Here is a 12214-nt window from a genome sequence, read left to right on the forward strand (position 1 = left end):
CCAGCCAATCTGGCTCTTGTCAGGACTGGCCACTCACAGCACCATCACTTTGACGTTAGCCAGAGGCAGCGTCTTTCTGAGGCCCGTAGTAAACTCCCCTGAGCCAGCCCAGCCACCTTGGCCAAGCTTCCGGAAGCCAGCATTCCTCCCCAACCTGCCGGACCAGAGGCCAGGGCTGTCTGTGGCTCGCAGGGGACGAGACCTCGTGGCGTGGCACTCCCAGCTCCTGGGGTTTCTCAGCCCCCTGCTCTCTGCAGCAGGGATGGGTCCCAGCCATTCATCACCTTGACACCCACAGTCTCCCTGGCTGCTCACACCCTCCGCACACAGGAAGGACTTGCCCCTTCAGAATCAGGCCCCCTCGCCCTGCCCTCTGCAGGGAACAGGGTGGGCCCTCCTCCTCCCCACCAGGATCATCCTCAGGTGGGCAGGGGGCCGTGACGGCTCCAGCTCCCCAAAATTCCTGCCTTTGGCAAAGCTCACGGGAACTCACTTGGCCTGTTAGGAAGACAGTGCCCAACCCGGTGCCCATGAGGAAGTCGGTCACCTCAGGGAGAGGGTTCCATGGGGCATAAATGAAAGATCCTAACCCAGCCCGGCGTAGGCTCCCCGGTAATCTCAGAGACAAGGGAGGCTGAGGCAGGAGGATCCCAAGTCCAAGCCAGCCTCAGCAACTTAGCAAAACCCAGCCCCAAAATAAAAAAAATAAAAAGGGTTGGGGTTGCCAAGTGGTAAAGTGCCCCTGGGTTCAATCCCCAGAGCCAAAACAAAACAAGAAACGATAACCCAGACCCCTGGACACTGGAATAAGAACCATGTTTAAAAAGAAACGAGCAAAACCCAGCGCCTTGGAGTCTTATAGCTGCAGTTTAAACTCCTGTTCGTGTTTACCTTGGGCTTTGTTCTCCGGGCTTCAGTTTGCCTAGTTATAAACGGGGTGACCTGCAGGATGGTGAACAGGGTGGAATGGGGTCCTCTGTTCCAGTCACGTCTCCTGAGCATCTGCTGCGGGTGCTGGCGATTCTGGAGTTGGAGAAGGTCAGGCTCAACCTGGCCCTCGAGTTGCTTAGTCTAGGGAGGTGGACGTAATGCAAGACCGCAGTGTAGACGGTGCCGTGGGGAGCAGGGCCCAAGAGCCCAAGACAGGGATCCGACTTGGTCAGGAAGGGAGGCTTCCCTGAGGAGGTGGGCCCCGAGCTGAGGTAGGAAGGAGGAGCTCACCAGGCAGCGGGAGGGAAGAGCACCCGGGCAGAGGGAAGGGCCTGGGCAGGCTCCAAGCAGGGGTCCACGCGGGGCAAAGGATGCTGGGTGAGCGGGGAGAGGAGCTGGGGTGGGGTTAGTCTGTCTGTAACCACCTGTAGCCCAAGAGGGTTGCTCCTGCCCAGGCCACCACATCTGCCTCCCAGCCAGCAAGAAGGGGAGGGAGAAAGGCTTGATCATCTGCTCACCTTCTCCTGCTGAGCTTGATCACGTGACCACAGTGAGCTGCAAGGAAGCTGGGAAATGTGGTCTTTATTCTGGGCAGCCCTGTGTCCCCCAGGCTCTGTGATGGTGGAACAGGAGGATAGATACGGGGTGTCCAGAGGACTTGGCCCCCATGGGCCAGAGAGGCCGTGGGAGACCAGGAAGGAGCCTGTTGCAATGGTCCAGTGGGAGGGGCTGGAGGCTTAGGACAGCCCGTGGTGCAAGGGGAGAGGCTGGGCCAGATGCAGGGACGTTTGTGAACAGGCAGTGACCAGGCTGGGCCACAGGCTGTTTGTGGGGACAAAGGAAGAGATGGGGTGTGGCAAGAGGACCCCTGAGTCCCTGGCTTGTGCCATCTTGTCTGGAAGGTTCTTCACACGTGGTAGGAGGTCAGTAAGTGGCTGTGGCCCTCACCATGGTTCAGGTCGGTCCAGGGTCACAGGCCCAGGACCTGCAGATAAGGCAAGGCCTGGACCCCTGGGGTGGGGGCCTGTGTCCCCCCCAGGGGCGGCTGCTCTGGAGCGCCCACCGGTGGTCGCCCCTGGGGAGGCAGATCAGGTGAGAGGGCTTCTGGTTTTCCCAAGGGAACCCAAACATCGGGCTCCATGTGAAATCTCGGCAAGTAGATTTTGAAACTCGGGCAAGTAGGTAAAAATGAATCTCTCGGCTCCGCGGGTCACAGCGGCGGGGTCCTCGGCAGGGCCCACTCCCTTCGGCCTCTGGGCCTCCTTCTCCTGGGGCAGGCCCTAACCAGGCCCCTGGTTCTGTCCCTGTGTGCCCAGCGGCCCCTGCCCCTGACTCCAGTATCCACCCCGTCATGGCCCCACCTGGGCGGAGGACAACCCCGCCCCAACCCCCTAACCGGATCTGGCCAGTGACCCTTCTAATTAAAACTCCCCAACAGTAATCCCCCTGTGGAGCCGGAAGCGGAAGCTCCGTAAAAGGACGGAAAGTTGTGAAGGTCCGGAACCTCCTCCTCCTCTGCCCTCGAGTAGCTCCCGGGGAGACCGAGGGCCTGAGCTCAGGCCCCATCCACTGTCCACTGCTGGCAAGCCGTGTGCCCCTGAAACGTCACTCCGTCACTCGTGCCCCAAGCCTCGGCATTCATTTTCTTGATCCTTAATCTATGGACTGTTTGGGGAGCTCCCGCTCTGTACCCAGCGGGGGACGCAGGCCATTCCGGCGCAGCCCTGTGGTGGGAGATGCCCGGGCTCTGGGACGCCCAGGGAGGAGCGGACTCAGGCCACCCTGAGGACCGAGAGTGTTCCCTGGGGCTCATCAGCAGCCTCCATGCTGGGGCTTGGATGGGCACCAGGGGTCAGCCAGGTGTGCGAGGTGGGGGTGGCCCCCCAGACAGAGGAGCATCTGGAGGTGAGTGGCTGACGGCGGGGCATCTTGGGGCAGTAAGCGGTTTCGCCAGGATTCAGCATGGAGTCTGCAGTGGGCGGAATGATCTGGAGAGAGAGGAAGGTCATCTGGACACAATGTCCCAATCTCTTCTCCTGCCTCATCAGGCCCTGCCGCCTCTCTGGCCTCCTCTCCTCCCACTCTCCCCCTCACCACGCAGCCCCAGCCACAGTGACTTTCTTATGTTGCTCAATAGGCCAAGCCCATTCCCACCCCAGGGCCTTTGCATGTGTGGCGCCTGCTGCTCTCTCTCATCCTTCAGTCTCAGCAACAGGCACGTCCTAGGAGAGTCCTCACGTGGACACCTGGTGCTTCTCTCCTGGAGCCCCTACTTTGCTTTCCTTGGTCACGTGCGCACGTAACACTGCCTGACATCACCCTGCCCCTGGACTGGCTTATTTTTTCTTCTACCTCTCTACCTTCCAGCCACAGGAAGAAGGTCTTTCTTATTAATGCCGCAACCCTACCAATGGCGTAGCACTTAGTAAGTGCTCAATTAACACATGCTAACCAACAGGGAGGAACTGGAGCTCTGTCCAAGAGCGTCCAGGGCAGGCTTCATGGCAGTCCTGCGGCTTGCTCAGGTGTGTGGCCGCCCGATGCAGTGGTGGGATTTAAAGGCAATGGGATTCCCTTTGTAAAAAACAACTTCCTATAGTTTTATTGAGGCGCATTTTACGTTCCACATAATTCACCCATTTCCATCGTACAGTTCAATGACTTTCCATCAATGTACCCAGCTGTGCTGCCATCATCCTAAGTCAGTTTTAGGACATTCTCATTATCCCGGGGAAATCCCTCCTGTCCGTGAGCGCCTAATCCCTCACCCGCCCTGGCAGCCACCAATCTCCGGGGTGTCCTGGCAGCCCTGACTCAGCTGGACACTTGTGGAGATGGCATCAGGTGGGAGTGGCCCTCCCGGCTGGCTTCTGTTCCACCCGCCTGTCCCCTGGATGCCAGTGTGTGAGTGCTTCTCATGCATGGAGAATGTTGCCCTGTGACAGGCCACGCCGAGTGTGTCCCCTGGCCAGTCAGTCGGAGGACACCAGGCTGCTCTGCGATGGGGGCTCGTGTGGCTGGCGGGGAGCAAGCCCTGAGCGTCCCCGTGGCCAGGCTCCGGGTGACTCACAGTCTTGACGCCATGGCTGGTGTGCCGTGGGCACATCCCCTCCCTTCTCTGCTGGACTCCCGTCCTGGCCTCCTCCACGTTGCCGGCACAGCAGGGCAGCACGGGGACCCACAGTGTGGCAGTGGGCAGTTAGGACGGGGGGCCTGGCTCCCAGCCCTCAGTTCACCCTGAGGATGCCCAGCTGCCCTCTCTGTCCTGGACACCAAAGCCCCTTCCCCGGGAGCAGGACCCAGGCCCTCCTCACAGGGGGGGACTCTGGGGACAGCGCCCTGTCCCTGGAGCTCCAGCCTGCGTTCCCTAGGGGCCTAGAATCCCACCAGACCCCGCTGGGCTCCCATCCCAGGAAAACCGAAGCCCTGTGAGGGCCTGAGCTGAGCCAGGAGGACTCCCTGGTGACAGCTGGTCCCCATGCTCCATCCCAGGGAGCAGATCACTCCATCCAGGGTTTAAAAGATGCTCAGAGGACGCCTCTGCCTCAGCCAGATGTGAGGGGCCCGCAGACCTAGGGCCGGCCTTCTAGAAGCAACCATCCAGGTGGGGTTGGGGCTAACAGTAACCTGAATCATAATTTAATAACACTGCCCGTCACGTGGCCACTTGAGAGGTAGGAAATGCAGGTTCAGAGAGGGCAAGGGACTTGTCCAAGACCACACAGCTGCAAAGACTCAAACCCAAGTCCCAAACCAACTTATGGCTAAATGTAGGCAGTGGAGCCGTGAAAACAAGAGCCGCTGAGCGTCGGGCGGTCCTGAGGCCTTGTGAACTCACCGGGTGCTCACTGCAATGGGGCCATGATCCCCCATTTTACAGGTGGGGAAACTGAGGCACAGAGGGTGTAACTGACCCGTGGAAGCTCCCTGGGCAGGGAGTGTAGCCCCGACTCTCCGGGCTTCAGTGGGTCTGGAAGAGAAAGACGTTCTGCTGCCCAGAGTGCTTGGCAGGGAGCCCCCCGCTGCGGGGCTGCACTTCCCACAGGATGCGGGGCACAGAGCTGGGCCTGGGGGCCCTGAGCCCCAACGCAACCCCCCAGAAGGCCTTCCTGGGCATCTGGGCTGCGGAGAGGGCGGGAGGACTCGTTCTCAGGTTCAGGGGCGGGGGGCTGCCTTAGAAAAACAGGCTCCAAGATGGGACAATGAGCTGGGTGCATAATTCATGCATCTGTCACAGGACATCAGTCCTGGGCCTTCCGCGGAGAGACCTGGGGTTAGAAACTGGAGCAGGCTCCTGTAGCCTCAGAGGAAAACAGGTCCTCCCGCATCTTAAAGGGACACTCTGCTCCCAAAGTCCACGCCTTGCACACAGGCGCCCCCTTCCAGGAGTCAGAGACGGGAGAAGCTCCGCAGGGCTCAGCCGAAGGCCACTGGCTGCCCACAAGACCCGACCCCCTCTGTGCCAGCCCGTGCCAACAGCTCTACATGCCCCCATGCCACCACCTGTGAGGGGCTGCCCCTGGCACGTCGGCTTTTCAGGCCGGTGCTTCTGGGCATCGGAGGATATCGCACAGCACCCTGAGCCACCGGCCCTCGTCAGTAGCACCCTGCCCCCAGCTGTGACAACCGAAAGTTTCTGCAGAAATTGCTAAGTGTCCCATGAGGGTCAAAATCGTTCCCAGCTGAGAACCACGGGATGCAGCCTTCCGATGCTTCAGGCCACCCAGCCAAGGAGGGCAGAGCTGGGGCCAGCTGCAGGGTCCACTCCCCTGCCCTCTGCTCAGGAGCTCCAGAGTCTGCCACCAGATGTTTATTCCAGGGACCACTCATTCATTTTGTTGGGTATTTAGTGCATGAATCAATAGCATGAAAAATCAGCCATTTGCATATATTTGCATACTATTAAGGCTAAACTACAGCCTGGAAGGTAGATGGGGGTCTTGTTTAGTTTTGCTATTCACCCTAATAGTTAGGGAAAGAGTGGTCCATGGAGCCAAAGGACACACGCAGTGAGGTGCCCCGACAGGGACCATCTGTTTAGAGGCCGCATATTTGTAAGGAAAACTATGCACAAAAGCAAAAGGAAAAGAAAGAAACTCCGTACAGCAATTGCCTCTGGGGTGGAGGGGGGACACCAGGGGGTATCACCGTCACTGCTACCGGCCCCTATCCCCAACTTGGTGGTGGCTTCACAAGTGTCCGTTTGATGACGGCTCAGACGCTCCATGTGAAGCGGGGCTGCTCTTGTATGTAACAAAGATTTCATTTTACAGTGATCACAAATTTTTTTATTTCAATGGATGCAAATCAGGACACTAGGACTCAAATGCTCGTTGTTTTAGAAACAGAGGACACTTTGGGGGTAACTGTAGCGACAGTGCAAAAGCGGGGGGGAGGCCCGAGGCTGGGGGAGCGCCCCGGCAATGCACCCCACCTTCAGAGCCAGCTGTTCTGCGCAGGCGCAGAGCTCCGCCCGGGCATCCCTAATGCCAGGCAGAGATGCCCCCTTCCAGGTGGAGGGCTGAAGCCTGGCCCTGGCCTTCCCACTTGCGCCTCCATGGACTTGTGCGATTAACTCCTGTCGGGGGTCACTGCCTGAGCAGGCTCTGGGCGCCAAGGTAAACCTCAGAACCAACTCATGTCCCCAGTGCCCACAGGTTCTGGGCAGCAGCATGGACGTGTGTGGTGAGTATCCCCAGGTACAGCCAATGATGCCGGACCCTGAGGACGGAGGGTCCGTCCCTGCCTAGGGAAAGCAGGGGCCACCTCAGAGGGGAGGAGCCCTGGGCTGGGTTTTCAACGATGGGTTGGATGGAATTCACCGACTGGCAGAATCTACCCACAGAGGCACATGGCAAGGCTTGGGGACCTGTGGCAGGGGAGGCCAGGGAAAGAGGTCAGAGGCAACAGGAAGCCATGCATCCTTCCTGGGGCCAGAGACCTCATGCTCACCCACGCTGGGACAGGTTTATGTACAGGGTACAGCAGGCCACTCAGAGGCCACTCAGAGGGGGTCAATGCACCGCTCATGCGTGGACATGTCTGTCCACACGGCAGCTCTCTGGGGCATGTATTGTTGTGACCATCCCATTTTGCAGATGAGAAAACCAAGGCTTTTCGAGGTTAAATAGCTTGTCCAAGGTAAGGAAGTGGCAGAGCTGGGGCTTGGGAAGCCACAGTAGGAGGGCACGGTGCCCGTGCTCCTAACTGCTGCCCACCCGGCCTCTTACCATGCTCCCGTGGCCCCACTGCCCCTCCTCTGCCTCTTGCCTTCCTTCTCTGGTGTCTCTGGAAGAAGGTGGGGCTTTCTCCGATTTTTTGTGCCCTCCCTGACCCCTGCAGCTTGGGACACGCTTGGGGCATGGGCTTCTCCTGACGCTGGTTCAGTTCTAGATTCTACCTGACCATCCTGTCCAAAGGCCACCCTTCCGTCACTCACACCCCTCCCGTATCCCCGAGTACAGATTCTCAGAGACAGGTTGGCTGAGCCCCTGGTACCGGCCGGCTCAGCCTGGATCCTCTGCCACCCTGGGCTGACCAGCGCCAGGCAGGAGGAAACAGCCAAGCCTGGCCACAGGACCCATCCCTTCAGTTGGACAAGGGAGGGTGACTCTCCAAAAAGAGGGCGGTGAGCAGCCCAGGAGGCATGTTCAGGGTTTGGGTCTTCCCAGGAGTCCTGGAGACTCGCTCAGCCGAGAAGTAACATGACTGAATTTGTATTTTTTAAAAAAGACCCAGAGCAGTCCCTCCTACCCACCCACAGCCTGTATTCCATTTCCATTCCCACAAACATCCACTGAGACTCCTTTGGACCAAACACTCTTCTTTGTGTGTGTGTATGTAGGGGGGGCAGGGAACCAGAGATTGATCCCAGGGGCACTCAACCACTGAGCCACATCCCAGTCCTTTTTTATTTTTTATTTTGAGACAAGGTCTCGCTAAGTTGCTGAGGCTGGCTTTGAACTTGCCATCCTCCTGCCTCAGCCTCCTGAGCCACTGGGATTATAGGTGTGTGCCACTATAACAGTCCCAAGCCCTGTTCTTGGTGCAGGGGATACAGTGGCCATTAAGACAAGGTCCTTAGTCCCAGCAGTTCATAGTCCAACCAAGAGTTAATAATGTGGATCCAGGATGTCTGGCCTCCTTGAAAACCACCTCCAAAATCTCATGTTTGAGCATCTTTCTAGCCAAGGGGTCTTTTGCTTTCGTCTGACCTTTAACCTAGCCTTGAGAGCTCATGCTCTGGGGTCAGACTGACCTGGGTTAAAATTCTGTCTCTGCCACTTGCTAGATGCCACTTTCTAGTTTCCCCATCTGGTCAATGGAGTGAATATTATTTAATTGGGTTACTATACAAATGGGGACAGTATCACGTGGCAAGTGCCTGACACACGCACCCACAAAGGGCAACTCGCAGTATCATTAGCACCAGGCCGCACAGCTGCACCCACCCAGGAATCCCATAAACCACCTGTCTAGCTCAGGAGCCTGGTCCAGACCACTGCCTATTTTTAAATAAAGTTTTATTGAAACACGACTGTGTGCATTTGTCTCTGTGCTGTCCCAGCTGCTCTCATGCCACCCCTGCAGAGTCCAGTGGTGGCCAGAGAGGAGGCAGGGGTGGCCCCTGGTGTGCCGGTCAGCTGAGGTCCTTTCAGATCTCTGGCTCTCCATTTTCACACCCGGAGGATAAATGGGCTTGAGTGAGTCCTCTTTCGGGCTCAAGACTCAGTCATTAAGTGACAAGCGGGAGGTGAAAGCTCGCAGGCCCCGCAGACACCAGGGTCACCGTGACCTTCGGTCGTGCTAACTCGCTCCTCCCTTCTCCTCGCAGATCCTGGCCATCATCTTCATCATGTTCATCGTCCTCTCCACGATCGCCCTGTCCCTCAACACGCTGCCCGAGCTGCAGAGCCTCGATGAGTTTGGCCAGAGCACGGACAACCCACAGCTGGCCCACGTAGAGGCCGTGTGCATCACCTGGTTCACCATGGAGTACCTGCTCTGGTTCCTGTCCTCGCCCAAGAAGTGGAAGTTCTTTAAGGGCCCCCTCAACGCCATCGACCTGCTGGCCATCCTGCCCTACTACGTCACCATCTTCCTCACCGAGTCCAACAAGAGCGTGCTGCAGTTCCAGAACGTGCGCTGCGTGGTCCAGATCTTCCACATCATGCGCATTCTCCGCATCCTGAAGCTGGCGCGCCACTCCACCGGCCTCCAGTCCCTGGGCTTCACCCTGCGCCGGAGCTACAACGAGCTGGGCCTGCTCATCCTCTTCCTCGCCATGGGCATCATGATCTTCTCCAGCCTCGTCTTCTTTGCTGAGAAGGATGAGGATGACACCAAGTTCAAAAGCATCCCGGCCTCTTTCTGGTGGGCCACCATCACCATGACAACTGTCGGGTACGGAGACATCTATCCCAAGACTCTCCTGGGGAAGATAGTGGGGGGACTCTGCTGCATCGCGGGGGTCCTGGTGATCGCTCTTCCCATCCCCATCATCGTCAACAACTTCTCCGAGTTCTATAAGGAGCAGAAGAGGCAGGAGAAAGCGATCAAGCGAAGAGAGGCTCTGGAGAGGGCCAAGAGGAATGGCAGCATTGTGTCCATGAACATGAAGGATGCTTTTGCCAGGAGCATTGAGATGATGGACATCGTGATTGAGAAAAATGGAGATAAGAAGGATAAACTCCAAGACAACCACTTGTCTCCCAACAAGTGGACATGGACAAAGAGGACACTGTCCGAAACCAGCTCCAGTAAGTCCTTTGAAACCAAGGAGCAGGGATCCCCCGAGAAGGCCAGATCATCTTCTAGTCCTCAGCACCTGAATGTCCAGCAGCTGGAAGACATGTACAATAAGATGGCCAAGACCCAGTCCCGACCCATCCTCACTACCAAGGAGTCTGCAACCCAGAGCAAACCAAAGGAAGAACTCGAAATGGAGAGTATCCCCAGCCCCGTAGCCCCTCTGCCCACGCGCACGGAAGGGGTCATTGACATGCGCAGCATGTCGAGCATCGACAGCTTCATCAGCTGTGCCACAGACTTCCCCGAGGCCACCAGGTTCTCCTACAGTCCTCTGGCTTCACTACCCACCAAGGCTGGGGGCAGCATGGCTCCAGAGGTGGGCTGGCGGGGAGCCCTGGGGGCCAGCGGGGGCCGGCTGGGGGAGGCCAACTCCACCCCTGACGGCAGCCACTCCTCGAGCTTCCTCATCGAGAGCCCCAAGAGCTCCATGAAGACCAACAACCCCCTGAAGCTCCGAGCACTCAAAGTCAACTTCTTGGAGGGGGACCCCAGTCCCCTACTCCCCGTTCTGGGGATGTACCCCGACCCTCTTAGGAACAGGGGGGGCGCTGCGGCCGCCGTCGCAGGACTGGAGCGCACCACCCTCCTGGACAAGCCCGTGCTGAGCCCGGAGTCCTCTGTCTACACCACGGCAAGTGCCAGGACGCCCCCCAGGTCGCCCGAGAAACCCTCAGCAATATCATTCAGCTTCGAAGCCAGCGTCCACCAGTACATCGACGCCGACATGGACGACGAGGGTCAGCTGCTCTACAGCGTGGACTCCAGCCCTCCCAGGAGCCTCCACGGGGGCACCAGTCCCCAGCTCAGCCTGGGCCCCGGAGCGGACAAGAACCACCTCGAGAGCTCCCGGGTGCCTACCTCCCCCAAGTTCCTTCCGCAGAACTGCCTTTACCCTGCGGAGGCGCTGACTGGCAGGGGCCCCAGGGCCCAGGAGAAGTGCAAACTCGAGAACCACCTCTCCCCCGACGTCCGGGTGCTGCCCGGGGGAGGAGCCCTGGGCAGCAGCAAGGATCAGAGCATCTGAACTGGCCGCGGAGGCCAGCGTGCAGGTGAGGCCCAGGGAGGGGGGTGGCTGGCTGCCTGCTGCAGAGCTCTCCCGGGTGGACAGAAAGTCTCTGCAAAGCCCCCAGGGACTCCAGAGAAGGTCCCCTAAGACCCGGAGAGCCAGGACAGGCCTGTCAGCATGAAACCGGCCATGCCGGGGGGACAGCGGCTCCCTGTAACAACCCTACTGCCCTCTGAGGGAGATGACAGGCGCTCACAGCCACCACCACCCCATCGTGACCTGACTGAGGCCACCCACTCCCCACTCTTCTCTCGAGGCTGTCCGTCACGGCCTCCAAGGGCAAGTGTCCATCGCCCCGGCTTCCACAGGAGGAGAAACTAGAACCAGTGGCTGTTGAAAGAGTGGGTTGGCCGATTTGGTATGGGGTGTGGCGGGCCACCTCCAGGCACACCTGCCCGTCACCTCCTGGATCGTCGCCTCCTGGATCGTCACCTCCTGGATGGATCCGCTGTTGGAAGGCTACTGAGAAAGCCTGTGTCGCCGGAAAGTCTCTGCGCCACAAGGTCCCCGCACAGACCTCACTCAAAAGACTTCACAGACTTCAGTGTCCCGTCGAGCCTGAGGTTTTGTGTTGAGATGTCATCAGGGTGAGTGGCACCATTTGTACTCAATTTTAATTGCCCCCAGCAGTCTGGGAAGGGTTCAGAAGGAGGAACTCAGAGCTTTGGCCTAGGGATATAGGAGGAAGATGCTTCTGTGCTCGCTAGGGTAGACTGGAAAGATATGCAAGTGTCAAATATGCAAAAGAAATAGCTACTCAAAGAGACCGTGTGCTACCGAAGAACAGCATCAAATCCAATTTTTTTTTCTTTTCTTTTCTTTCTTTTTTTTTTTTTTTTTTTTTTTTACCTGCAAAAATGCAAGGGAAAGAACGCCCTCATTGAGATGCCTCACCCGGACTCCTGAATGCCTCCTGCTACAGCGGGGAGATCACCTACTATGATAGAAAGTTCTTTTTGTTTCCTGTTATATTCAAGCTAAAAAAATGTTAATAAAAAGCACTTTATGTTTTTCAACAATAGTTCTACCAGGGACAGTGTCCACCTCTTGCACTTTAAACAAGCACTATTTCTGGGGACCACTTGCTGACCCTGTGGTTGGGTTGTGGCCACATGCCCATTCTGGCCACGGTGGGTACCACTGTCGGCCACACCAGAGTCTGGGGCTCCTTCCCTGCCCCTCTGGAGGCTCCTCCCCGCACCCCTCAGGGGGCAGGAGGGGCCAGGGCCTCCCCCAGACTCGAGTACAGGAGACGGGCGCACCTCAGAAGGTCGCAGCAACGGTTGGGCACCGGGTGTTCCACTCCGCTCTCTCTGTCCACCAGCCTTGGGTGTGTTTCAGTGTCTGTCCTGAAAGCTCAGCTGTCCCTCCTGGGGCCACCATGCAGATGGTGCAGACACAAGCAAT

The 12214-nt window shown here is 58.1% G+C and overlaps 1 protein-coding gene across 1 annotated transcript; it reads left to right on the forward strand.

Annotated features, from left to right (window-relative positions):
• Positions 1–1088: 1088 nt before the first annotated feature.
• Positions 1089–11209, forward strand: LOC308640056 (potassium voltage-gated channel subfamily B member 1-like; the record flags this gene model as incomplete). Its single annotated transcript, XM_081312114.1, has 6 exons — positions 1089–1158; positions 2369–2512; positions 2626–2835; positions 3876–4019; positions 8498–8568; positions 8765–11209. The coding sequence occupies 6 exons, from the start codon at positions 1089–1091 to the stop codon at positions 10763–10765; spliced, it is 2640 nt and encodes an 879-aa protein (XP_081168240.1). The 3' UTR covers positions 10766–11209.
• Between the last annotated feature and the right edge of the window lie 1005 nt (positions 11210–12214).

The sequence above is a fragment of the Spermophilus citellus genome (assembly GCF_964194105.1).
Source record: "Spermophilus citellus genome assembly, contig: SCAFFOLD_297, whole genome shotgun sequence".
In the NCBI taxonomy this organism is placed as follows: Eukaryota; Metazoa; Chordata; class Mammalia; order Rodentia; family Sciuridae; genus Spermophilus; species Spermophilus citellus.